The sequence below is a fragment of the Schistocerca gregaria genome, chromosome 5, assembly GCF_023897955.1.
Source record: "Schistocerca gregaria isolate iqSchGreg1 chromosome 5, iqSchGreg1.2, whole genome shotgun sequence".
Taxonomy (NCBI): Eukaryota; Metazoa; Arthropoda; class Insecta; order Orthoptera; family Acrididae; genus Schistocerca; species Schistocerca gregaria.
This window is the reverse complement of record NC_064924.1, coordinates 293,705,103-293,732,723: the sequence shown is the minus strand read 5'-3', so window position 1 is coordinate 293,732,723 and position 27,621 is coordinate 293,705,103. Positions and strand designations below refer to the sequence as shown.

The following is a 27,621-nucleotide window of genomic DNA, read 5'->3' as shown; positions in this document are numbered from 1 at the left end:
ATACAATAAGGGGAAATAGAGTTCTTGAGGAGTGGAGCTGGTGTGACTAGATTGGTAGCGAAACAGAAGAATGCCCGTGGGGTACGTAACTAAAACGAGTAGCTGGAAATGTAAATGATAAGGGAAAGGAAAAATGCAGAGGACGAGGAAAACATGGGAAGATCGAGGATGACAGAAGAAAAAAGGTTCGTTTTTCAGGGCTAGAAACTATTTAAAATGATTTCTCACATATCGTTATCTGAAGAAGAATGTGTGTTTCATTTTTCAGATTTTCTGGATTTCGGCCGGTTGATTACTTAACTCAGTGCACCTGATGCTAGCGGGAGAATGACTATTCACAACGAAAATTTAGCTGAAATAATACCGCGTAAGTTAAAAAAGATTAAAAAGGTGTAAATTCCGCTTAACCGGAAAAGAAAGAAAAATGCGTACATGAAGCGTCGGGGCGAACTCCGTGGGATTAATCGCGTACGATGATGTTTGTTGCCCGTTACGAAGGTTGTAACGCCGCAAGACAAACGAAATGCAGGAGTACCTGCAGAGATCCTACCTGAGTCGAGGACAGGCACAACGATGACATTGACTGCTATACATTTTAAGCACAGCGGTCATGTGTATGTGAGCTGTATGAATATGTGTGTGTTTTCTACTTCGAGAGAACACCTTTTGGCAGAAAATTTAAAACATGTAGGAGTCTTTTCTTTGTGTCTGTCTCAACCGTTGTCTCCAGACACGTCTTCGCTGGTCATCGCGGTTCAGATCAAATCGAAACTTTTCATTGAAGACAATCCTACTCCAGTTAATGAGATTCCAGGCCGAAGACCTGACGCCCCGAACATTGGTGGGACACCAACCTGGATGTCGCCTGCCATATGGCCCAAGAACAATGAGTGACGGTCTGGGATGCCATTTCTTTTCATCCCTTTTGGTTGTCATCCGCGGCTCGCTCATAATACAGCGGTACGTCGACGATATTCTACGCCCCGTATTGTTACCCTTCATGCCAAGCCATCCTGGGCTTACATTTCAGCAAGATAATGCCCGCCCGCTAACGAAGCGTTTCTACTGCTTGTGTTCGTGCTTGTCAAACCATACCATGGCAGCGTGGTCGCTGGATCTCTCTCCAACTGCGACCGTTTGGTGCCTTATCGGCAGGGCCCTTCAACCAGCTCGAGATTTTCAGAATGTAATGCGTATTTTGTACAGAATTCGCACGATATGTCTCAGAACATCCAATAATCCCTCCTTCAACGACAAGCCGAATAACAGCTCGCCCAAGAGCCAGATGTTTACCAACGCTTTATTGACTTACTCAATTTGCGAAGCTCTTTATCTTGAATAAATCATCCTACATGTGCATCATATCTAACTATTTCCATCCCATTCGGATAATTCTTTCGTAGTGTTCGTTTTTTTCCCATAGAGTGCATATGATTCACAAATTCTGGCGCTGACAATGAAGGACATGACCATACGGCTGGTAATAAAATGAGGGAGAGCTGTGAAGCACGATTTCCCCATCCGCCATCTGTGCACCTTGGAGCGCTCGTGCTAGCAACGCCCCGCCGCTCTCACGGCTCCAAAGCAAGGCAGGTACAGGTCCCATCGGACACAATGGCTGGCAGCTCTGCCCGACGGGCAGGTAACCAGTGCCCTGGAAATTGTGTCGCGATAGCAACTGGATTCATCCCCATCCCCCACCCCTTAGGCTCGTGAATCGAACAGGGACCGGAAAGGGTAAGCACATCCTATACCCTATACATATGTATGCTTCCACCCTTCCTTCCGTCCTTCCTAATTCGCTTGCATACAGCCACAGGGGTGTCCAAGGGTCAGGTTTCCAAAGGGTCGCTGAAATGTTACAAGGGCCCGACTGCACAGTTCGCATCCGTCCAGTAGTTTGGTAAATGGCAATTGCATGTACGGTTTGTTTCAATTTGTCTGAAAAATTCCAATTCCAAATGCACTACTAAACATTTGCCATGTGCGCCAAGGTCACTGGAGGTACAGTGAGTCCAAGACTAATACTAGTTAGGGGACTAGACGCACTCTAGTTTAACTGCATCTCGATGTACCTTCTATTTCATAACCTGTCCTAAGCAAGGATGGAATTGTAAGTGGACTCGACAAAACATTACGACAGGACTACCTGACATTTGTTTTTTCGATATAGCCAGAGTTAATTTCAGTTACTGTCTATTACTGATCCGTAGATTTCTCTCTACCCCCTTTATTTAACTTCATCAATTTCGGCAACTAGAGACTAAGGTCTCCACATTCCAGGGACAGAAGATTAACAGCTGAGTGCAACTTTCTGTCTGATAGGGAAACAGTAGTCGTACATTCCTCGATTCTATCCAGTCATTACAAACGTAACGACAGACAAGTTACCATATCTGCTCCGTCACTAGAAGTGGATGACTGGAAAAGAGTGGTCTGGACTGATGACTCGTGCTGGATCCTGTGGCAATCCGATGGCAGGTTTTATATTTGTTGAATTAATGGGGAATATCACGTCCCATCATGTGTAGTGGTTGGTTGATTGATCTGGGGGAGGGGACCAAACAGTGATGTCATCGGTCCCTTCGGATTAGGGAAGAAAGGGCAAGGAAGTCGGTCGGGCCCCTTCAAAGGGACCATCCCAGTATTTCCCTGAAGCGATTTAGGGAAAACACGGAAGACTCAAATCAGGATGGCCTGATGCGGGTTTGAACCGTCGTCCTACAGAATGTGCATGTGTAGTACCCAATAGTGAAGTACAGAGGAAGTGGTGTTACGGTATGGCAGTGTATTTGGTTGTTAGGTTGTGGTCCCATTAGTGCACTTAAAGAACGCTCAATGCGGAAGGATGTGGATACATTCTACATCACTTAGTGCGTACAGCAAAGGTAATGTTCAGAGTTCAGAGTCATCATTGTTTTTATCAGCACTGTATGAATAAAGCAGTATCATTGGGGCAATGGTTTGTGGAGAGTAAAAATTCCTGACATGGACTGGTTTGCCAAAGTCCCGACCTGAACCCAACAGCTGGTCGCGGTGGCCAAGCGGTTCTAGGCGCTCAGTCCGGAACCGCGTGACTGCTACGGTCGCAGGTTCGAATCCTGCCTCGGGCACGGATGTTTGTGATGTTCTTAGGTTAGTTAGGTTTAAGCAGTTCTAAGTTCTAGGGGAATGATGACTACAGATGTTAAGTCCCATAGTGCTCAGAGCCATTTGAACCCAACAGAACATCTTTGGGATGAGATAGAACGTCGACTTCATTCCAGACAGAGTGACAATGGTCTTCTATTCCTCCACAGATATCCCGACACCGCAAATGGTTCAAATGGCTCCGAGCACTATGGGACTTGACATCTGAGGTCATCAGTCCCCTAGAACTCAGAACTACTTAAACCTCACTGACATCACACGTCCTAAGGACCTCTCTCAAGTAGTTTCCCCCCATGAAAAGACCAGCCGTAAGGCACAACACACATTCTTTTTGTGATACAGCTTGCAGCATTTTTGTAACCTGGTTTCGAACATTTTATTGTACAACAGGCAAGACATTATTGAAGACTCCATACTACATTCTCATAAAGGTTTTAATCTGTGCGAAGCCCTCTCATTAAAATTCACTGAATAGTGTTTCTTGATAAATACATACACCTCTGTATCCAATTCTTCACCCAAACATTTCTTCTTTTACTTAACTTTTTCATTTTCATGATTTTTCTGCGGTAATAATAATAATAATAATAATAATAATAATAATAGTGACGCAACAACGATGCTGGCTGCCCTGGTTTTTAGTACGACAATGTAAACATCCACTTGCCGGTCTCACGACACGGTTCTAGTAGAAACACTTCTGCAAGTACTTGCGACAAGTTACAAGTCCCCCAATCGACTTTCAAACGCTAACTTGTGCAAATTTTGGTTCTAATGTAAACGATTCACCAAGTGCTCGTAAATACCACTTGTGGAATTCATTTTCTAGTGGACACATGCCTCTAGAATGCGCGTAAAATACATGAGAATTGGTGCCTTTTATATTTCCTCTTACTGTTGTCGGTGGTTGTTGCTTCCTATGGAGTGTGATACAGTACTTTTTTGTGTTTCGTGGACGAAGCAGGATTCAGCTGCTGCTAGTTGTGCTAGCGAGAAAAAAAGGGGGGCAGTACATCATCACTGGAAGACGCTTCTTGGAGGAGCAAGGCGGCAACGGTCTGCGAAAGCAGCTGTGGTCAGCCCTTGGACGCCCTACGAATGGGGTAACTGTGTGTATGCGCGGAGAGCCCTGGGGTTACGCGATCCCCCGGTGGGAAGCAGCAGAGGACGCGGTGTCGCGGGTAACGACGGACTTTGAGCAGCAGGGCGGCAACCCTTCAGGAGCCCCTGTACCAAAAGGAGCTCTCTGGCGCATTGTATTTCTTACAGGACGGAAGGGAGGGGCGCCCAGGCAGGCCCTTGGCCACTCGCGTTAAGAGGCTATAGCGGAAGGATACTGCGTACAGCGGTATCTCCTTCACTTGTTAACACTGGAGACGACAGCTCCTTTCCTAGCCCACTTCACGAGAATCTCTTGTGCAGCAAATAGTCCCGTGTGACTGGAAAAGAGCGTATGTCACTCTTGTTTACAAAACGGGTAACATATCAGGAGCACTTATACACCACACCAATACCACTTTTACACCAATATCGCTGACGTCAGTCCTTTGCAGAATCTTTAGAATATTCAAATATCTAATATATGGTTCAAAAGGCTCTGAACACTATGGGACTTAACATCTGAGATCAGTCCCCTAGAACTTAGAACCACTTAAACCTGACTAACCTAAGAACATCACACACATCCATGCCCGAGGCAGGATTCGAACCTGCGACCGTAGCGGCCGCGAGGTTCCAGACTGAAGCGCCTAGAACCGCTCGGCCACAGCGGCCGGCTTCTAATATATGGATATAGATGCACCACTGTAGTAGGATGGTGGTTGCTAACGAGCTTCCCCAAGGCGCAGAGACAGCGCATCCTTAACAGGCGGAATCAGCAACGATCCACCGCTGGGACGGAGGACATGCTGGACATGACCCCATTACACCTTTGGGTTACAGTGGTGGCAACAGACTGGACATAAAGGTTAGAAACTAGAAACAACTGGGAACTTTTGGAATGCCAGAAATCTGCACCAATAAACACGGTGACTCCTTGATGATGTTGCAAACTTTTAGAGACGTTATCAATTTGTGGTAAGGAACCCTGGGCCGGAAACGACAGTCGAAAGTTATAAGCGAAAACTGCTCTAACATCTCTCACAACAGAACACACACACCGCTACTATTGTTGCTAAGATTGTACGATAGGCAGCTTTCTGTGGTGGTAGTATGAATCAAAAAATTAATGCCTTACTAGCTACTGTGAAATTTATATATCTTCTACTGAACAAAAGCCCATACCTCTTAACGTACCAGAATGCATTTTACAGTCCATATGTACAATTTTTTTCTTGTTCTGGTCCATACTGCCACCTCTCCCTCACCTCAAATTGATACATTTACCCTTCTCCACAATCTCTCAAAGTTTCTAACTTCATCAGGGAATCGCCCTGTAATGAATATGGCTTACCGACTGACTTCACTAGACTTAAAATGAGAGAACCGTACAATACACTCAATTTCGATGAAGGAAACAATGGGCCAAGACCACTTTCGTTTTGTCTCTCGGCATAAATCGGTCAGTCAAGATGAAACGTTTAACATGCCACGACAATAACCAGCTTCTCGAAAACAAACAAGACGGATCCTGAGAAAACAACATGCGTGTCAAAAACAGCTTGTATCATTCATGCGACAGCTTGCAAACAACAGATGCAGAAGAACAAATGGATTCATCCTTTTCATATTTCCGAAAGGCATTCGACATTGCACCACATCGTCGACTACTAATCAAGATAGGATCATACTTGGTATCCTCATAATATGTAACTTGCTAGCTAGAGGAATATTTGACTAATAGAAAATAATATGTCACACTGGACGGCGTATCTTCCACGGCAGCGAAAACAACGTACGGAATGTTCTCGATATAAATAAACTACTTATCCCTATAGGATAAGCAGCGCTGTAAGATTGCTCGCTGATGACGCTGTTGTATACAGGACAGTGCTGTCTTTTGGCGACCGTATCGATTCCACACCGACTGTAACAAACTTCAGACTTAAGTATAATGAAAGGCAGCTGTCGTTTCAGTCACATCGTGTAACTGTTCAGGAGTAATACTCAGTAGTGGTACGAAATGAGACGATCACATAAAATCAGTACTGGGGACGACGAATGGAAAGCGTACGGGAAAACCAATGCATCTGTAAAGCAAATCACACACAAGACGGTATCGCAACCAATTCTACAGCACTGTTACAGTGTTTGGAATTTTTTGGTTGACACAAAAAGAAAGGCAGATGGAGATATGGAGTTGTTCAACGTACATCTTTCATCACTTTCCACACCCATTCTATGCGCAGCATTCTGCGGCAGCACCAAAGCTAAAATTCATCGATACGCTGTTTGTCTCTGGCTTAAGAGTCCCCATGTCTCGCAATCATAAAAAAGACGGAAAACACGGGTGTTTCAACAATCCGGACCTTTGTGGCGTTCGTTACTGCTCTGTTCTGCCAGATCTTGGTGAGCTGCTTCATAGCTACTCGCCTTAGCATGATCCGTCTTATCTTCACAGCTTCCCGTGTCGCCGATGGTTGACTAAGATAGATAAAAGAATGCACGACTTCCTTTAATCGAACGGTGAGTTCAATCTGTATTCCTCGATCAATTACCATTAGTCTGGGCTTGCTGAGATTGTGGTCCAATGTGTATTATTGATATATGTCTTTTACGTCTGTTAATAGCTCAAACAAGTTCATTTTCGGTGCTGGCTAAAAAACCCAAGCCGGCCGGAGTGGCCGAGCGGTTCTAGGCGCTACAGTGTGGAACCACGCGACCGCTACGGTCGCAGGTTCGAATCCTGCCTCGGGCATGGATGTGTGTGATGTCCTTAGGTTGGTTAGGTTTAAGTAGTTCTAAATTCTAGGGGACTGATGACCTCAGTTGTTAAGTTCCATAGTACTCAGAGCCATAAAAAGCCCAATACCACCAGCGACTCCAATGTTGTTAATACCCTATTGATAAATCTTCAAATAACGATGGATAACCGATGTTTTATGTTAAAATATTATTAACATCAGCAATTTAATACAAAAATATTGCGTAAGGTTACGTCTTTTCATTGGATTCTACTTAAAACGTACATCTTTCATCGCTTTCCACAGCCCAGACTCAGCGACATCTAACGAAATATGACAAATGTAATAAAGTTGAAAAATTATTGCGCTTTCTATGATGCCACAACTCCATCAAAATGGTCATCAATTTTCTCACTTTTTACTTTACCTGACCTACGGAAAAATAGGCCGTCAGGGAAAATATAGACTGGTTTTCATGAATGATGTGGTATTTAAAAGAAGTGGCTAATTTCTCTACTCACAGTCCTCGACAAATTTGTTTTTCAGTTACAACAGTGGGGCAATATTTACTCTGAATTCTCCAGAATGTCATAAATTTGGGAATGTCAACGACAAAAGTACAACAAGGATGATCACAAATGTTTCAAGATGAACCGGAGTGGGTTACCAATACGTCTCCAATTACTGATAACACATCATTCGACGTATCACGCATTGAGAGCCCTTGCGAAGTCATGTCTTGAGTTACTTTTGGATAGTCTCAAAATATTCTAGTGGAAAAATTGGTAATCATTTTATTTACATCACTTTCAACTGCCTAAATTTGTTATGGATGTTTCGGATTAAAACTTACTTGGATAATTACTAGTCTCCCGCTTACGTGCATCAAGCTTTTCGCTTCTTTTATGTTAAATTTTCTGTTTCCACCATTAGCTCCACACTATCTTCTGGACAGGTTCTGTATTTGCGTAACTGTTCTTTCACTGAACTCTTTAGGACGACTAAGAGCATTTACAGAAGTTTCCATGCGCAAAAAGGGGTCTTCCTAAGATGTGTGAACTATTCTAACGAAGTATTTTGGTCAATAATTTCGACGTCGTCAGTATTTTTATGTTCATATTAGGAAGAATTATCAGAAGCGCAAAACAGCGCTGCACATGATTCTTGTAATGTTTTTCATTCACATTCCACAAGCACCTAAGCATGGCGTAACTGCCAAAAAATCAACTTTTCTCAGTTGCTAACTATGTCTCATTTTGTCGAAACTTCACCTAACCTAAAAACACACGCCACTGACAGTTTCGTGTAGCGGAATTTGCAATGCCCCATGACTTTCGCCACTGTGGGCCACGCGCGCACATTGGCTAGCATTACAGTTTCGAAACCTGGTTTCGCAACGTAATGACTCCATGTAAAATAGGCTTAATAAAGGAATGGGCGCCTATCGGCAACATGGTTTATGACTTGTTTCGCACAGCTGCCGCCTGCACTGGTCGCCCTGTTCAGTAATGGAGTTGTTGCTGCCATGTAGCAAACTCGAGTATAATATCGACAGCCGGCAATCGGGTGATGAAAAAATCCAATTAAGGCTGTTCCGCCGACCGTGGACGACAGAGATGCGTCTGTGGGGGAAACAGGTAAAAAATGGTCTGATCAAGTTTCGTTTGGCACTACCTAGCGTGTAAATAATGAAGAATTCAAAAATAAGCCCTTCTGTGGTTGATTAATAATATTACGGCAATTGTTAGTGGTTGTGCTGGTGGACAGCTAAACTCTGCTCAACTAAGTTGAACCCTTGTGTAAACAAAAGTATGCATCCCCTCTGCTTAAGCATCTGCTGTCAAAGTCCACTGGAAGTAGGCCTTATTAATGCGTATTTTGTTGTTATCCAAGTACGAATGAAACTCAGACAAACGTTAAAGAATCTAAAAAATATGTTAACCTTTCCCAAAATCATAAGCGAAATCTGTGAAGGAAAAAAAGAATGGTGAAAGATAGTTTTATGGTGGGAAAGGGGGGGGGGGATGCTAGAGTTCTGCCACGAGCACAGGATACCATCATTGTGGCTCTGGCTCCAGACAGATGCAGTTACGGCAGCGAATTCGCAGCCCTACGCGTTCTATATTTGGATGCGCAAAAACGAAAATAGGGTAGAGTAGGGAACAGAAAATGCTGTTGGTACGCTATATATCGTCCACCGTACCTGTACGGTCGCTCGCAAGGCACATGGATACGGATATTATTTGAAATCTGCAAATGCTCCGCAATGAGGTACACAATTTCGGTCAAAACAAGCAACAAAGTACATCACATACGGATGAAAACACAGCTACAGTTAGTGAATAGGTCTTGCAACTAGTTGGCGCCGCGGGTGAGTCGAGCGTATTCCGACACGCCTTGCAGTAAGGCGGCACTTCCTGTCGCCCCCAGAGCTATTTCCGGGAAAGATCTGTGTACACACTTTACATACACTGGAGTGCGCCCTGCAATACACACACCACCTTGTGAGGCTAAAAGAATTCCGAGCGAAATTGGGAGAAAAGTTGTTATGGAAACTTACAACTAACAATCACCTTGACTCTAACTGCGCTCACATTTCTTTCGTATCAGTTTATAACAATTCGGACTGGATATGCCTTGCGCAAAATTCGGCCACACTTTTTTCTCCACTCCGGTCACTCAAACAATGCGTTTCTGCTACATCATTTGACATTTTTACCTATCAACAATTGCAATTGCTGCACCACTTTTCTTTTTACATTTGCGCCTAAAAGTGATCTCCACCCGCGGTGTCAGACTGCAATAATTGCGGAACTACCGTGTAAGCAGAGGTTTGGCGTCCGTATGTGGCACTATTTTACAATCTCCATGTCGCAGTATTGCTTACGATTTACACCTCTCGCCCAACCCCTTTTCACACAAGAACCGGCTGCGTCAGGATTAAACCAGTGTCAGTAAATTAACAATTAGTTAGTTTTAGATTATTTTGTAACTTAAGTTTTCACAAAAATGCAATTACGAACGCCTGGTGATACGCGCATCATGTTCGAATTGCGTAGCTATTTTTTTACTTAAAGACTTAAATAGGTAACTGGTACCAGAACAGACGAATTTATTTATAACAATCATGGTATAAACGGTATGTGACAATGAACATGGTAAATTATCTATTTTTCTCAGAGAGATAATCATACCGGAGTTGCACTTCCGTCGAAGTTACCTGGAACATTCCAACCTGCAATTCTCGAATGGGACTGCACAAATAACCCATTGTTCGCGTGGAGAGGTTCCCAGGAAGTCCTGCAGAAGATTCATTCACAAGATGGGGTTTTCCGTCGCCCAAGCATTGACAAGGGGCACTCCATTAGTAGCTGTGTTTACCCATCCCCCTGCCCTCTCGGCGTCGACCTGTTCAGAGCGCCTGTTCCACTCCCCGGCGGAAAGCACTGACATAACAGGGCATCATCAAAATTGTTACGGAACACCACATAAACATTTGAAATGATGCAGTTTTCACCAAAACGAGCGCTTCAGCACTCGCGCACACAAGTATACACACACACACAAACACACACTTATTTTACCTTCATGCGGCAATATAATTTCTCGTGGCTGCTATTTTTTTTTTTGCAGCTGCTGTACATACATTGTCGTAGTTTACAAAAAAACGCCTTTTGCATATAGCAGACTTTTTCATTTCATTTTAAAACCTGTTTCTGGAATTTTATTATAATAATATGGAACGACACAGGAAAGTGTATAATTCATTATCAGAAAACTGTTAAAATCATCGACATTTCGTTTAGTCACTGTAATTTCGTAACATTTCAACCGCAATGTGTGTGTGTGTGTGTGTGTGTGTGTGTGTGTGTGTGTGTGTGTGTGTGTTCCGCGGGAAAAAAAAGTCTTCCCTCCAGGAATTTCCATTTATGTCGCAATATTTCTGTAACACTCGAAATGTTGATCGAACCTACCGATAACAATCTGGCAGTACGCCTTCGATGTCTTCCTTTCATCGGACCTAGGGTTCTACACGCGATCTCCTTTAGGTGAGCTATAGTTTCCCAGAATTCTCCAAATCGACCAACGTTGGCCTTCGCTCCTTGCTACCGACCTTACGTACTTGTTCATTTCGTATCACTACCGACAAGACTGTGTCAAGCAACACAGCTCTAATCCTGTATTCGGACATCACAGGACTGTTTTTCCTACTCACCTCCATTATAACGTACATTTTTCTATATTTAGAGCAAGCTGCCATTCATCACAACAAATAGGAATTCTAAGCCATCTTGTATACTCCTAAAGTCACTCAACGACGTTATTTTCCCGTACACCACACAACTTCATCCTCAAACAGTCACAAACTGTAGATAACGAAAGTGGTCCTACTACACTTTCCTGGGAACACTTCTGATGGTATCCTTGTCTCTCATGAACACTCGCTGTCCAGGACACCGGTTCTATTACTTGAAAGGTCTTCATGCCCCTCACATATAATCTGAGAAGCTATGCATTCTGTGTGCTGCTTTAACAGTCTACAGTGGAGCACCGAATTAAACGCTTTTCGGAAATCTCGGGATATGGACTCTTGCCCTTCACCCACGGTTTGCAGCATACCGCGCGAGAAAAGGGCAAGCTGAGGTTTCGCACTGGCGATGCTTTCTAAATCCGTCCTGATTCGTGGACAATCCCCCCCCCCCCCCCCCCCTTCCTGGAGGGTTTCTGGTTGTACAAGATGCACACTTACGAATCTCAGAAATGGACAAGGAATGCTACAAACTACAAGCTACTTTGAACGGAGAATGCTTTTCAGTTACTTACGTCAGTATCCGCAAACGGGGATGCGATTGCAGCCGGCTGGCCTGCCTGCCTACTGGTGTATTCCTGCTCGGTAAAGGCGCGTATCCACGGGGCTCACCTTACCTGCTGTCAACTACAAATATGACACGGTTCCAGAGTCCCCAGGGTATAACCGGTAAACGACAGGGCACTGAGTAAGGAAAGACCCTTTGCTTTTGACTTATGTACTTTCCAAATTTTCGGATGACTTCTCTACAAATGCTTCATTTCCCCTATTTGCAAGTTCTAGTAAGTTATGCCGCGGGTGCCATCTAACCACGGTACGTCTAGTTACATTTGACAGATAAACTTTGTTAAGCCCCTCATTTCCTTCGTTCTTTGCGAGCGGCCTTGTTGACGCTTCTCCATCCAGGTGGCCCTGCGCCTTCTTTTTGGTTGTTCTCCTCGCTGTAGCCCGTTCGTCACCACCTCCCTGCGGTTGAGTTCCCGGTCAGAGCCGTCTTCTGGTTTGAGTAATAGAGCATGGAAGGCGCCTTAAGTTTTTTTAAACAGGGGCACTAAGGTTCTGGTGTTACAATCAAAAAAGTGGTGAATGATCATGGGCAACCGATTCTCGCCCATTCCCTTGAGACGACCATAAAATCGTACACGTCTTTTGCGGACTGTGTGTAATTTACTCTGTTTCCCAAGACTTCCCTTTTGGATAGTTTTTTAATGCTATTCCTGTAATGGATCCCATGACTTTCCTAATGATTCTGTGCTCTTTTTCTCGACAGCTTTTTTTTTTCTTTTTTTCTTTTTTTCCGAGGAGGCCACTATTTCCCATTAGGGATAGCATTCCAGCTGCGTAACTCTTTGATAGCGATTTACCGGCTGGTTATAATTAAAGTTCAGCTACTCACGGAGATCCAGTGTGGGCTGTAATTATTGCGTGGCGGTAGATATGATAGGTCGCTAATGCAGAAGCGATTTACGCTGGACAAAAAATTGTTCCAATTTTGGCCACAAGGTGCAAATTTAGCGCAGTACAGCATCTCGTCGACGTCCCCGGTGCTCCTATTGAACAAACTGTGTAAGCGGCGGTTAATAACAAACTCAACGTAGTGCCTTTCTCACCTTTTTTACCTTTTCTGCCGACGCCCCATTCGTAATCCTCATTACATATGGGTCCATCCCTATACGTCTTTCTTGTACTCACAGCGTCAGATTTGCAGGCGGTGGCCTTTTTTTCTTCCAGCGTAAACTGGTTTCGCAATAGCGCATTAACGTACCTACCAAATTTTGTTGCCCACACTGGACCCCTGTGAGTAGGTGCACTTTAATTATAACCACCCGTTATCTTAGTGCTTTGTGAAGGGCAGTTTTTACTATAGATCGTGCGCGAGGTGGTTGTTGCTGTTGTTTGTTGCTCCAAAATATTTTATAAATTTTTCTCATTATGAGATTGTGAAATATCATTATTAAAATTGTACTAATCTGTGTAGCGTTGAAAGTGGCGGTAATAGCAATTTAAATATGGGGAGCGAGGGAGACAGTAAACAAACTGTGACGCTCTCCAAAGCGAACCCTGGACGCGCGCCAGGTAGAGCCGCAGGCAGCTGTTACGAGGAAAGCCGACACGGCGGCTGTGGATGTGCGGTACGCACCTCCTCCTTGCTCCAGCGGCCTTTGTTGATATGCTTCCTGGTTCCCGTGGCCCGGGCGGAGACCGGCGCCGCCGCCTCCTCCGCCGACGATTCGTCCGAAGCGCCGCCCTCATCGCTGGAGTTACTGTCGTAGCCGGACCGGGACCTGGAACAAGGCAAAGGTGGGGCACCGTTAGCCAAATAACCAGGCACAAAAGAGAGGGTAGGGAGATGCGCGTGTCCGGCCAGCAGGCACCCGGTTACCCACCCCACAATCGACATCTCCCGCAGTCACGTGGTTGCAATGGCTGTTGCTCCAGATATGATTCCCTGTATCACTTCATGTGAACATGTGATGCAAAGAGCCCACACCGCATCGAATGGCCAAATGAGAATCTACATGAATAAATGAACATGTAGACACACTTATAATTACCGAAGTCTATGGAAGTCCCCATACCTGACTCAAACTTTTATTGTTACCACTTTGCCCCATTATGTCCAAACATACACTATCTGATCATAAGCTACTGGACATCCCTATGTAGAGCGGAATTGACTACCAGATGTCACGAGAGGCGGAGCCGCCAGTATAAAAGCAAAGGAACACCTCGCAGGTCATTAAATCAACATGACAACTCCCCCTATGAAAAATCTGGAACATTCCTGAAATCCAGTGGCCTGACCAGCGTCCCGACCTGAACGCAATGCAACACCTTTCGGATGAGTTAGAACGTCGTCTTCCCTCTAGACTCCAGCGTCCAACAACACTCTGTCTTGAGAAGAATGGGATGTCATTTGTCACTTTCAGACACGTCATTGAAAGTATTCCCACCAGAGTTCTAGCTGTCATATGGGCGAAAGACGGGCACACCCCATGTTATTGTCCACTGACAGGTGTCCGGATACTTTTGATCAGGTAGTGTACATGGTTCTTCACACTGGTATAGGTAGGAACACAAAAAATAGCGACTTCTTATTTGTTTGTTCTTGCTATAGGGCAAAAAACAGCTGGGGTCATAAGCGCCGTGTCACAACCTAAAAATGATCAATACCCAAATTAATTTGAAGTCTATAATACTTGGAAATAAAAGACTGGAGTAGACGGATAGCTGAAATCGACCACTTGGCATAGAGGACAAACAGCACACTCCTCCTTGGTATCGAGTACTTTCGCCTCGATACCGATAATTCTGAGTTGCTACTTTTCCTCACATTAATAATTTTTACAAGATATACTGAATGATCTTACAAGGGAACCTCCACAACGCACCCCCCTCAGATTTAGTGGTAAGTTGGCCCACTGGACAGCCCATCAGGAACCGAACACAGATAAGCATGAAAACATGAAGGTGTACTGAACTGTGAATAAAGAAAAACAGAAACAATAAACGGTGGGGTCCAGACTTAATATATGTAATTTGGTGAAGACGATATTTGGTTTGTGGGGCGCTCAACTGCGCAGTTATCAGCGCCCATATAATTTCCCACCCTTTGCCCAGCCCAATCTCGCCACTTTCATTAATGGTGACGAAATTATGAGGATAACACAAACACCCAGTAATCTCGTGGCAGGTGAAAATCTCTGAACCCGCCGGGAATCGAACACGGGTCCCCGTGCTCGGGTAACGAGAACGCGACGGCGTATGTATGCAATTTGAGCAGCGTTAGTCGCGCTCGTGTAGTGGTTGTGTGGTCACGTTGTTGGACTGAGAAGGGGGAGCTCCAGGTTCAAATGTCACTCGGTCAAACCCCCCCCCCCCCCTCCAAATTAAGAACCCGTCAGGTCATTGACGTGTCTGTCTGCTGTATTCAAATCTGTCTATGTGTCGTGGCGTTATGTCAGTTTGCAGCAGTGATGCATAATGAAAGGACCTCCCAGACGTACGTACCTCCATCCTATTTGCTCTACACAGATACCACATGTTGTCTCTCTTGCGTTCCGTTGTGGAAGTTTTGACTCTTGAATGCTTTCGTTGTAATAAAGTTCATTTACGCAAAGTTGAATACGGTAAACAGACACATCAATGAGCGACGTAAATTCGTAATTTTGTGAAACAAAAGTGTGATTGACTTTGCTCAATATGTCATACATTAAGTTTGGACCGTACACTGTTTCTGTTTTTCTTCTTTTTTCCACAGTTCAGTACACCTTTCTGTTTTCAGTTTTTGACGGGCTATCCAACTCGACACTAGATCGGGAGGGGGGGGGAAGAGTTTCCCTTGTTAGTAAAGAGTAATGTGCTAACGCAATATCTACATTAACGCACCGGCAACAGCGAAGCAGTTAGTGATTCTTCTCCTGAAAGGCTACATGACTTTCGGAGCAATCTTAAAACATTATAACGTGGCAAGCAAAACAAAAAAAATAGGGCAGTTGCCCTTTTCAAACCTGCTTTGGCTGATCAAATAGATGGAAAGACCCTTCGTTTAGCAACACCTGTGTCATCCCAATGGACTGGGCCTTTATAGAGCATTGGGAGCTCGTGAAATTTTGATTATCTTATTTGTATATGCTAGCCAAAGAGTACCTTACAACCCAGGGACATCAGTGCCCTCCTGGCCGTTTATATTCACAGGCAGGCAGTGCATTGTCAGTCATGCGACAGACGGCTAAACGACTGGATAAAACATTGTTTGTGAGGGAGAACACGAACGAACATGTACGTAAGATTTAATTTACTTGTTTTTGGGTAACATTCAGCTGTTTTCTGATAGTTGTTCTATAATTTCACATTTCAAGTTCCGATTTCTTAAAATTTGTTAACATGTCACGATAATTGCTGGTTTCAACGTTTGTATTATTGTATTTAAAAGCTGTGCAAATATTCTATTTCAATTGATCTATAGACACATTGCAAAAACAAATGGGAGTCATCTTGCTGAAGGTTGCTCCGGTTGATGTTTTTTCCGTGTTCTGTGCATGTAAATAAGGCGTAAACAGACGGAAAGATTGGAGCAGATAGAATATCTACTCTAATACATTACCAATGATATGAATAGACACTTCGTGTTATCGATATTTTTCTTTCGACACAGCGTCCCTAGGTTCGGGGCCACTTCAACGATTATTTCGAAAATCGCATCTTGCCAGGGACACTTGAGAAACGGATATGACTGCGTGGCTTACCCTGCCACTAGGGAATTCACTTACATGAAAAGGATGGAAACGAATGAAATGCAAAGACGTCACGTTATATCAAAAAATAGCAAACTATGCTGTAAAGAAATTACCCAGTGGCACGTCCTCTAGCGATAGTGGTCGGAAGTAATGGACGGAAACACCAGTAGCAATGAGCGCTTGAGTCAGTCCTAAAGATGTGCTCAGAAAAACCTAATGATGAAGGCGAAAACTCGGCAATAATGAGGGTATGTTCCACACCGGAAGCTGAACTCCGTTTTCCTGATTTTCTCACGTTCATTACATTGGAGTTCATCATTTCTGAGACTTTTAATGTCATCGTATTCACATTTGTAATTTTAGCAATTTCATTGTACTGCACTAACAAATAGACTTCTTTCCACATCCCCCAGATCTCTCTCTCTCTCTCTCTCTCTCTCTCTCTCTCTCTCTCTCTCTCTCTCTCTCTCACCTCCCCTTTTCGTGGAATCGCTAAATGTGTTTAACGATTTGTAACATAATATCGAGCGCAGATAAATCCAAACAATACAAAACACCGTGTACTTGTTTCTGCACAAATGTTTCTACTTTGTGCAGCCTTAAACGAGGTTTACAAATTATGTTCGCTTGCAGCGCTCACGGGGTCAAAATTAGCTAATCAGTACGATTACAAATAAAATAATCTATGCAGGAAAAAATTTCTCCTAAAAGGAATTCATTTCAGGTGTGACTCCAAACATATAAGACAACCGTGGTAGAGGACATCTGGTTACAAAAACAGAAATTGTAACAAAAGTTCTATGCAGCGACAAATCGGGAGGTTTTGCAAAGAGACGATTGTTGTGGAGGCATTAACCCTTCAATATTAGCTGATACAGACCACGGAATACCAAAGCTGCGAAAAAATTAAGTGCACACAAAGGAAGAAAGTGAAAAACATGTAGTGGATCATTTTACTGATGATTAGGCGACAATAGACACTGCAACAATGCAGGTGAAGTACACAAGTCACACACGTCACAAATTCTTTTCATTAGCCGCTGGACAAATTTTTTGGCACTATCTTCAAAATAAGCAATTTCGATGCTGGAACTGTTCTCACTGACATGAACTTACAAACGCACCCCGTACCTGGTACGGCAAACTAAACCACCCGACGCGAAAGACCGCACCTGGTCGACATGGGCGAACCGGCAACGCGGCTCCCTTTCGGCTTTGTGTTACACGGGAAGGGAGTTGCGGAAGATAGCAATGCACCACTCACTCACAAAGCGTTGTCCGCGAATAAAAGGGAGAACATTTCACATTAAGCCCCCTATTTCCAGATGATGAGTATTCCATGGTATTCGTAACACAATTATTTCAGTCACAGTAGCGAAACTGAAATGCATGCTTTAAAAATAAGGAATAAACCTTCTGTTCTGCACAAGGTGAATTTTTTTTTTTTTTTTTTTTTTTTTTTTTTTTTTTTTTTTTTTTTAGAACATATTTCATATGATCATTCTTAACTCTGGAAGAATATCCCAAATAACAAAATACCACGATGGCCGCATAAAAGCTAAAAAATTTTAACAGCTTTAGCCCATTATCAGTTGCCGTATCTCACAAAGACAATATCTGTGCCCTTACGAACCAACTAATTCTCAATAGGTAAGCGCAGTCAGGCACAAGTTTCTCGTCACGACACATTAATTAAAATTTTTGCATTTATGCATGACAACAAGATCAGTTAGTAAACACCCGTTGAAACATTTCGTGTTTCACACTACGCTCAGCATTACGTAAACTCGACAATCGACATCGCACGGGCGCGTATTGGTAAACAACTGAACAAACTGCACATCTCGCCCACCTGCGTCGATCTTCCTGCAGCACAACCACGACCAGAGTTTGCAAGGGAGAATTGCGGCCCCGTCTTTCCAGCGGTGACATCCCGGCAGCGTTCTGTAACCTTCAAACCTGCGACCGCAGGCTTCAGGTAACACACTGAGGCGCAGGACGACTGCACTTCAGCTCGCCGGGGGCGAGCGATACCGGCCAAGGGACAGGTGTGGGAGGAGGGGGTGTTGCACACGGCCTGTCAGTGGCTGGAACTGCTACACCGACCTCTTTCTATCCTCTGCCAAGCACTGTGAAGCTCACGGCATCACATATCAATGTTTCATCCCGTTCCGGACGCGTACATTAGTATTTAATACCTTTCATTTGAATTAAGTCGGGTGATGCTCAGGGAATTAGATTAGGAAATGAGACACTTAAAGTAGTAAAGGAGTTTTGCTATTTGGGGAGCAAAATAACTGATGATGGTCGAAGTAGAGAGGATATAAAATGTAGACTGGCAATGGCAAGGAAAGCGTTTCTGAAGAAGAGAAATTTGTTAACATCGAATATAGATTCAAGTGTCAGGAAGTCATTTCTGAAAGTATTTGTATGGAGTGTAGCCATGTATGGAAGTGAAATATGGACGATAAATAGTTTGGATAAGAAAAGAATAGAAGCTTTCGAAATGTGGTGCTACAGAAGAATGTTGAAGATTAGATGGGTAGATCACATAACTGAAGAGGAAGTATTGAATAGGATTGGGGAGAAGAGAAGTTTGTGGCACAACTTGACCAGAAGGACATGGTAGGACATGTTCTGAGGCATCAAGGGATCATCAATTTAGTATTGGAGGGCAGCGTGGAGGGTAAAAACAGTAGAGGGAGACCAAGAGCTGAATACACTAAGCAGATTCAAAAGGATGTAGGTTGCAGTAGGTATTGAGAGATGAAGAAGCTTGCACAGGATAGAGTAGCGTGGAGAGCTGACTCAAACCAGTCTCAGAATTTTTATCGCTGCTTCCACGAGTGGAAAAAGGTAGTGTTCATATTCCTGGTTCTCTAGAGAATGCTGACGAAACGGCTATTTGGGTAAGGAGATCTCCCAAGTACGCGGCAGCCTCTGAGTCAAATAAATCGAATAACATAAAACCTGGATGGTTCCTTTGAAAAGGACTCTGCGTTCATCATCCGTTTGTTTCACCAACCAAGCTTGTACTTAGTAACTAATGACCTCGTCTTTGATGCGATGTTAAACGCGGATATTTTCTGTCCTTTCTGTCTCTATGTTCAACAGTGCAAAAGACTTCTTGTAGCCACTTAGGTGGTTACAGTCTTACCGAAACCCAGCGTCGTCCACCTAGAGGTGAATCATATGGTTGTTTACTTAACTGAATATCAAGGTCTTCGGGAACTCGCCGAGACGTTTGGCTTCTCTCTGTGAGGCCGGCAGGTGGCTAAGATAGCCCTGGGTTGTTTCATCAGGGAGTGAGTCTGAAAGCCTGTTGGCTGCGATGCGGAACGGCCCGTCATGGCAGCTGTGCGGATGTGGGCAAGTAGTGACTTCCTTCCGGGACGACTCGGCTTGCTTGCTTACCTACCTATAGCATATAATGACTTGCTGGGCAGACACCACGCCGAAGGCAAAAAACGATTTTATTACCGAAAAACCCACGTTACATTATTATTGTTCCAGCTTTGATCATTACAAACTATCACTATGTTTCATTATACAAAGGGACTACAAAAAGTAAGTTGCACATGTCTTCCCACACAGTGTGCATTGCACGACAGAGGTGGCGCATTGTCGGAACAGAGTAATGTTCTGGGTTTCCTGCAGACAGTTCTGCTGCGATGCAGATTAGAGATGAAATGATGCGGGCACTTAACGTACTCCAAAGTTGAAATGCACGGGAGAGTAAGATTCTTACGGGCAAAACATCTAAATTTTATGCAGAATCGCCGTGAAATTCTGGCGGTATATGGACCAAATTAACTGTCGAGTCTACTCGTAGTGAAGCGGTACAAACAATTTGATTAAGGCGGTACGGAAGTGGATAACGCTGTTCGGAAGGAAGGACATCGACCATAGTTGACAACATTCAGGCCATCTCTGGACTGATTCGCAGCCGTCACAAATTTTCCAAGGATGAGGACTATTACAAAGCTGTTTTGGCAGAGCTCCGTGATAAGGACGTACAGAACGATTGGTAGAACGTCCCGACCGATGTTTCCAGATACAGTAAAAACCGCTCTAATGCACCATACCCTATGGTCCGGCAGGCATGAGAGATTTTCCCGTATTTTGTCGTCGCGTCTGATAGTGCTGTCAGACGTCCGACGTGGCACCTCATCTGTAACAATTCTCTGCCTCACTCAGCGATTACATTCTCGCCAAAATAATCCAGTTTCATTGTTAGGCCAGGAGATAACTATAACATAGTAATGTCTGGATTTTACTGTCGCAGATGCAAGGTACAAAGTATGTGTGTAGTGAGTGGACCATATGAGTGCGATGATGTTATCCGCCGGCCGCTGTGACCGAGCTGTTCTAGGAGCTTCAGTCCGGAACCGCGCTGCTGCTACGGTCGCAGGTTTGTGATGTCCTTAGGTTAGTAAGGTTTAAGTAGTTCTAAGTTAAGGGACTGATGACCTCAGATGTTAAGTCCCTTAGTGCTTAGACCCACTTGAACTATTTATTTATCCATTCGTTTCACAAGCCGTGACATCTATCACATTGTGTCACATTTATACTAGTAATTATTGGTAACTTAATGTAATCAGTATGAAACAGTGATAATAGTAATGATATTTTAAAAAAATTATTTTCCTGACCGAAACACAATTGAATCCTTTCGCTTTTACCTCCCTCAGAAAATTAAATTTTACTCATCAGGAGGTAATTACGACAGCTTGGATACCACTGCACTAGAGTAAAGGCTATATCAGCTTTCCTTCTAGTATTGTGTTGAAGAATATCTCCATTATTCCCAAATGTCAATGGATTGTTTACAACAAAGTCCATGAGTGAATAAATGTAATTTTAGGTTCTGGTTAACATTCCCTATTGCCTGGATCTGGAATTAGGTAGCTATGGAGTCCCCATGCCAACAATCAACTTCTAGAAACTAAATACCAAAAATCTAGGTTTTTCGAAATCGTCAAATTTGTAAAAATACTGTCTTAGAAAATACTAGTTATTAAACTCGTTGCCAAAAAAGGAATCCGCATTCAGACGCAGATACGCCAGTTTCACGGAAAGGTTCATCACAAAATACACAAAACAGATACAACACGGTCCTAAAACATGAATTTCTTCGTGTGTTCCACTTGTTAGACGGAGGTTGAAAGAATCAAAACGACAAAAGGAAGTTATTAGGAAAATACACGAAGAAGGAATATATGGACTAACAGCAAATGAGGAAAACCACAAATGTACCAACATTTATTCGGATATGGTAACTGCAGACAAATATGCTGTTCATATATATTAAAAGAATGGAACCAACCAGATACATATGAAAGTTTGGAAGCTCTATTAAACTCGCAGTATAGCTAAAAGTGAAACAATGAAACGGATCATGGCAGTAAGAGACCTGAAATGAGTTGGAATAACCTACCAATAAATACAAGTGTTTTTTTTTGTGTAAAACCACTTTGGGCTGATACGAGAAGGGTCTAATCTGAGACTGGACATCATCAAGGCACAAATAACGACTGAAAGGAAATATTGAAATTGGGCATGGCGTTTAAATGTATTGCTTCTTTGCCATCAACTCTATTCGCAACACATTTTGCAAACAATATTCACTTATGCCGATGATAGCATTTGCAATGCTAAATCATTGTATGACACACAGATCAGACGATATGACGTCATAAACAATGAGATACGTGAAAAAAAAATGCCGCATCAAGCATTAAATATTAAGACATTTATTATTTGTTACTAAGACACTCCTATAATCAAGTCAACTTATGGAAATACCTGACACCTGGCAGCGCTATTGACCGCTTTCAACTGCGAAGCACAAACGGATGTGGCAGGGAACAATATCCGTCAATATACTGACGTGCAGAAGTCATTGGATGCCTCCTAATATCGTGTTGGGACTCCTTTTGGCCGGCGTAGTGCATTAACTCGATGTGGCATGGGCTCAGTAAGACGTTGGAGCTACCTCGCAAAAATATTGGGTCATGCTCCCTCTACAGGCGCCCATAATTATGAAAGCGTTGCCAAAGCACGAACTGACCTCTCCATTATGTTCCAGAAATGTTCCATGGGATTCATATCGGGCGCTGGGTGGCCAAATCAGTCGCTCCAGGGTGCTCTTCAAACCAGTCGCGAACAACTGTGGCCCGGAGACATGACGCAATAAAAATTCGGACGTTGTTTGGGAACATTAATTCCATGAATGGCTGCAACTGGTATCCAAGTAGCCGAACATAACCATTTCCAGTCAATTATCGTTTCAGTTGGACCAGAGGACTGGGTCCATCCCGTGTAAACACCAGCCACACCATTATGGAATCACCAGCTTGCACAGTGGAGTTCTTACAACTTGGGTTCATGGCTTCGTAGGGTCTACGCCACGTCGAACCCTGCTATCAGATCTTACTATCTGAAATCGGAACCCATCTGAACAGGCCATAGTTTTCCAGTCCTCTAACATCCAACCGACATGCTCACGAGCCCAGGAGAGGCGATGTCGTGCTAATAGCAAAGGCAGTCACACCTGTGACCTACTGCCGTAGCCCATTACAGTCCGATTTCGCACGATCTTCGTAACGGACACGTCCGTCGTACGCCTCACATTGATTTCTGCGGCTATTTCACGCAGTGTTGTCTGTCTGTTAGTACTAACAACTCTACGCAAACGCCGCTGCTCTCGGTAGTTAAGTGAAGGCCGTCGGCAACTGCGTTATCAGTGATGACGTATTGCCTGAAATGTGGTTGCTTACAATATCGAGCTGTAGACACGTGAAGTACAGAAATTGTCCGGGATCATCTCACACCGAGTCTACTGCAGAAGTATACGTAAGCCTTCGTTTCCAATAGAAAAAATGCAAAATAAAAATCCGGACAATGCATGGATTGTCGGCCACTAGTAATACTGAAACTGCAACAAATCTCCGTGCACTGACTAGCGTTTCTGAAATTACTGGGGTCACGCAAGAGTCCCATACATTAAAATTTAGTCTAAATGCTGATACGTTTCCAAGAGGCCGAAGGAAATGACAACTGAGGGCATGTGAATTAACCTTTTGCGCGCACACACACACACACACACACACACACACACACACACACACACACACACACACAGAGAGAGAGAGAGAGAGAGAGAGAGAGAGAGAGAGAGAGAGAGAGAGTCAACACCTGGTGACAATTAGGCGGCAGGTGTCGACACATAATGCAGGCTAGCCCCCCCCCCCCCCCCCAGAAGCATTTACATGTGGCCTCTGCTCCCGTCACACACCCCTCGCTGTACTTATTCAGCAGCTCCAGAAGCAAGTGATTCGTGGGGCAACTGCGTTGTTTGCTAAAACAATACATGCGCACGTATCTGGCATTGTACCATCAACCCCAGTACACAAGTAGCCCCGTTACCGCTCCGTACCTGGCCAAACATCGCTCCACACATCCGCATTAAGACTGATCACAGTACACACGCCGTTTGATACAATAATTACAGACAGTGATTCTGAAAACGATACGAGAGAAAATGAAGTTCGGAAACAATAATAAATCCCTTATCAAAAATGCAATACAGCTCTTTACAACCGTAACCCACGTTCTTTTACGTTTACTAGTACTAAAAATTCAAATTTTGAGAAGCGCTGGTAGTCTGAAAACAATGCTATATACCTACATCCTATCATCAGAATAAGTCACTGAACAGATAACTACACTTTTGCACGTACTAGAAACTGAAACAAAGTAAGCTGTAATGTACCGGGTAACGTCTTATGTCTACATCCATGAGCCGTTCCTCTACAAACAACTATTATCCATTCCATTTTTTTTAATTCAATAAAATATAGCCACTTGAAAGTACGCTATTAGACCAATGGAACTAATTACTACGTTTTATCGCGGAGCACAGCTAATGTAGGATTCAGAACAAGTATATACTATTAAGGGGAGTTGGAACGCCCTATCCCGACAATGTTAAATTTAGTGATTTGGCTTCCCTGTATTTCGGGAACCACTGTAGCCATTGACATGAAACTTTTACAGGACATCAAAACTGTTTTGAGTCTACTAAACTACAATAATTGCATTTCAGCCACTACTTTCAGAACTACAATTTTTTAATTACACGGTTAAAATTTTGTGTACTTTTCTGTACGTTATCCCAAATAATTTTAATTATACATGGCATTATGTTTAGTTCAGTAGAGCACGCCGAGGTGGCCGAGCGGTTCTAGGCGCTACAGTCTGGAACCGCGCGACCGCTCCGGTCGCAGGTTCGAATCCTGCCTCGGGCATGGATGTGTGTGCTGTCCTTAGGTTAGTTAGGTTTAAGTAGTTCTAAGTTCTAGGGGACTGATGACCTCAGAAGTTAAGTCCCATAGTGCTCATAGCCATATGAGCCATATCTAGTTCAGTAGACACAGGATATGTATGTTATTACTCCCTCAACATTTGAACACTCTACTCGAAGTGGCTTCTGAGATTTCGGGGAAAATACAACAGAAAATGTAAATTTACAGTAACGGCTTCTAAAGTTTCAAAAGACTGTAACTCAATGAATGCTTACTTTTTTTTTGTTTATAGTCACTCAGAAGCACCTGCACCGTACTGTATATCATCCTCTTGATCTTTTTCCAAGGTGTCCTTTTTTTTCTTTCCTTTCTGGATTCCATAGTGGCCAACTGTGCTGCATACTCTACTTTATCAATGCGAACCCTGCCCATCCGTTCAAGTTCTCCGATGCAGTTTGCTCCAAGATTAATTCCCTTGTGCTTTAGCACTTTCACCTTACCAATGTTGCCACCATTAAAAGCAGTAACAGCATCACTGACTCCCCACTTTAGTGTCTTCATCCCAACAAAGAAATTTTTGGGTAAGCGAGTCCATATAAGATTACTGAACGACTCATTAGGATTTTGTGTCTGACCATGGACACTTCTTCAGTAATTCAGGATTTACCAGGTCTCTGTAAATAGGTTTCGTGATATCCATGACTGCTGCTGGGATGAAATGTTTATGGCTGTATTAACTTTTTGAGTACTGGGTACTGGGTATTGCGGTAATTGCACCACGAATCAGATCAAAGAGGGCAAATGCGGTGTACTGGTTTTTCATCGGGTACAGTCTGTGGAATAAGGTAGCCCATACTGCCTTCTTCATTTTCAACAAATCCTCAGTATTATTTCTAATGGGCATCCCATAATACTGCTGTAGTTCATCAATCATTTTGTCTGTCAGCCTACCGCTTATGATTTTACCACCAGAAAGTTTCTTGTCTCTCAAACTTTGTTTCAACTTCGTCAACCTGTTGCCCATCCGCTTCTGAACATGACCACCATTTAATCTTTGTAACGCAGCAATCCACTGCCTTCTATATAAAAAAATTACCGATTCTATTAGATCTTAAAGGAATGCACGTAAAAGTATTACCATTTTCAATCAGTGTAGATTATATTTTTTTAATTCGGAAAATTGCAAATTTTATAATGGGATGAAAATCCAAAAATGTTATAACTAGAATTTTTTCCGTTCTAACTCCCCTAAAGTAACTACCACTGCCCCATCCCTTCTTACGAATCTATGTAATTGTGTCAGTATTTGTAACAAACATTGCCATTTCACATAGTACGTTGGTTTCGTGTAACAAATCGTTGCTGTACGGCGGGAAGAATCACTTATGTGACTAATTTCGGCCGTGATCCTCCTTTCTTGGTTCTCCTAGTTAAGGATTGTTTCTGGAAGCAACCTTAGTCTTCTTCCTAGTACGACAGTAAACAATTACGCATTTACAATATTTCTTGTTCTGCTACCTTTCTACAATCATGGAATGCTCAAATGGCTCTGAGCACTATGGGACTTAACATCTATGGTCATCAGTCCCCTAGAACTTAGAACTACTTAAACCTAACTAACCTAAGGACATCACACAACACCCAGCCATCATGAGCCAGAGAAAATCCCCGACCCCGCCGGGAATCGAACCCGGGAACCCGGGCGTGGAAAGCGAGAACGTTACCGCACGACCACGAGATGCGGGCAATGGAATGCTAATTCACAGCATCAGGGACGGCCAAGAACCCGGCTCGCGTGCCGTTTTTTTCCCCATATTCCTCATACGAAAGGTAATAGATACATTTTATACACAATCGATGGCTATTAGTTTCCAATGAGCACTGACTCTTGTTGTATTAACCGTTACAATGACAAATAACATACAAAATACAAGCATTTCCAATTAGCTCATGGCACTTTCGTCAAGTTCACAATTTCTTTTTTCTTGTTTCAGTAACAACCAAGGAAGTGGTTAAGTTTTTGAAGTGAAAATATGAAATGACTGTTCTCATTACTCGTCACCATAAATTACTTCCTCTGCTTTCTACACTAATAAAAACAACGCCTCCAAATGCAAAAAAGGGACTCTAATAGCTTAAAATTTAGTTACTAAAAAGACGACTGCGAAGTGGCGCAAGACATTCACTGTTTAAGGTATGACGCTCTAGGTAAAGAAACAAGAGTCATCTCAGGTAATTGGTCTCCAAGAGGCTTCTTACAGAACTACCATCGTGTCAGTAAACAAGTGGGATGAATCGTTTGGTACACAGCAAGTCAGCTATTCTAAGCTATGAACAGCGCTCTATGCCAACCGGCCTGCGTCATCCACATATGGGAATCAAGGTCGTAACTGATACCAACGCTAGCTATTTCCGTACAACGGAATATCACCGTTCCTGATGAGAAAGAATCGCTGAAAGAAGCTGCAACGCCAGAAGGCTGCTTCGATGTCGTTTCACAACAGGCACATATTCAGTTTCGCGCTGTAGTTGTATTAAACAGCTTTTCCCTCTGTATCTCGTAATACAAACCGAATACAAGTGTTTCCCAGACGTCACTTAAAACACTACCATAGAGTTTGGAGCAAAAAGGTGCTTCAGGGGGGGAAATAATTGCCGAACACTGCCTAACTGGATCGCAAAAGTTTTGACTTCAGGTAAGTAGCAAACACGTCCACAGGACATTCTGGATGTCTAGGATGCCAGAGTCAGAAGCAGGTAGAAGTAATATGCGT

At 43.4% G+C, this 27,621-nt stretch overlaps 1 protein-coding gene across 6 annotated transcripts in view; it reads right to left on the bottom strand.

Annotated features, from left to right (window-relative positions):
* Window positions 1-27,621, bottom strand: part of LOC126273106 (myb-related protein B-like) — a 186,957-nt gene that overhangs the window by 43,090 nt on the left and 116,246 nt on the right. For 4 of the 6 annotated variants that reach the window (XM_049976550.1, XM_049976547.1, XM_049976546.1 and 1 more), the window contains exon 2: window positions 13,442-13,586. In XM_049976550.1, the coding sequence (XP_049832507.1) occupies window positions 13,442-13,586 (145 nt within the window). Of the gene's footprint in view, window positions 1-13,441; window positions 13,587-18,393; window positions 18,546-27,621 lie in introns of those variants that run through there. The other 2 variants (XM_049976545.1, XM_049976548.1) reach the window with 2 other exon arrangements.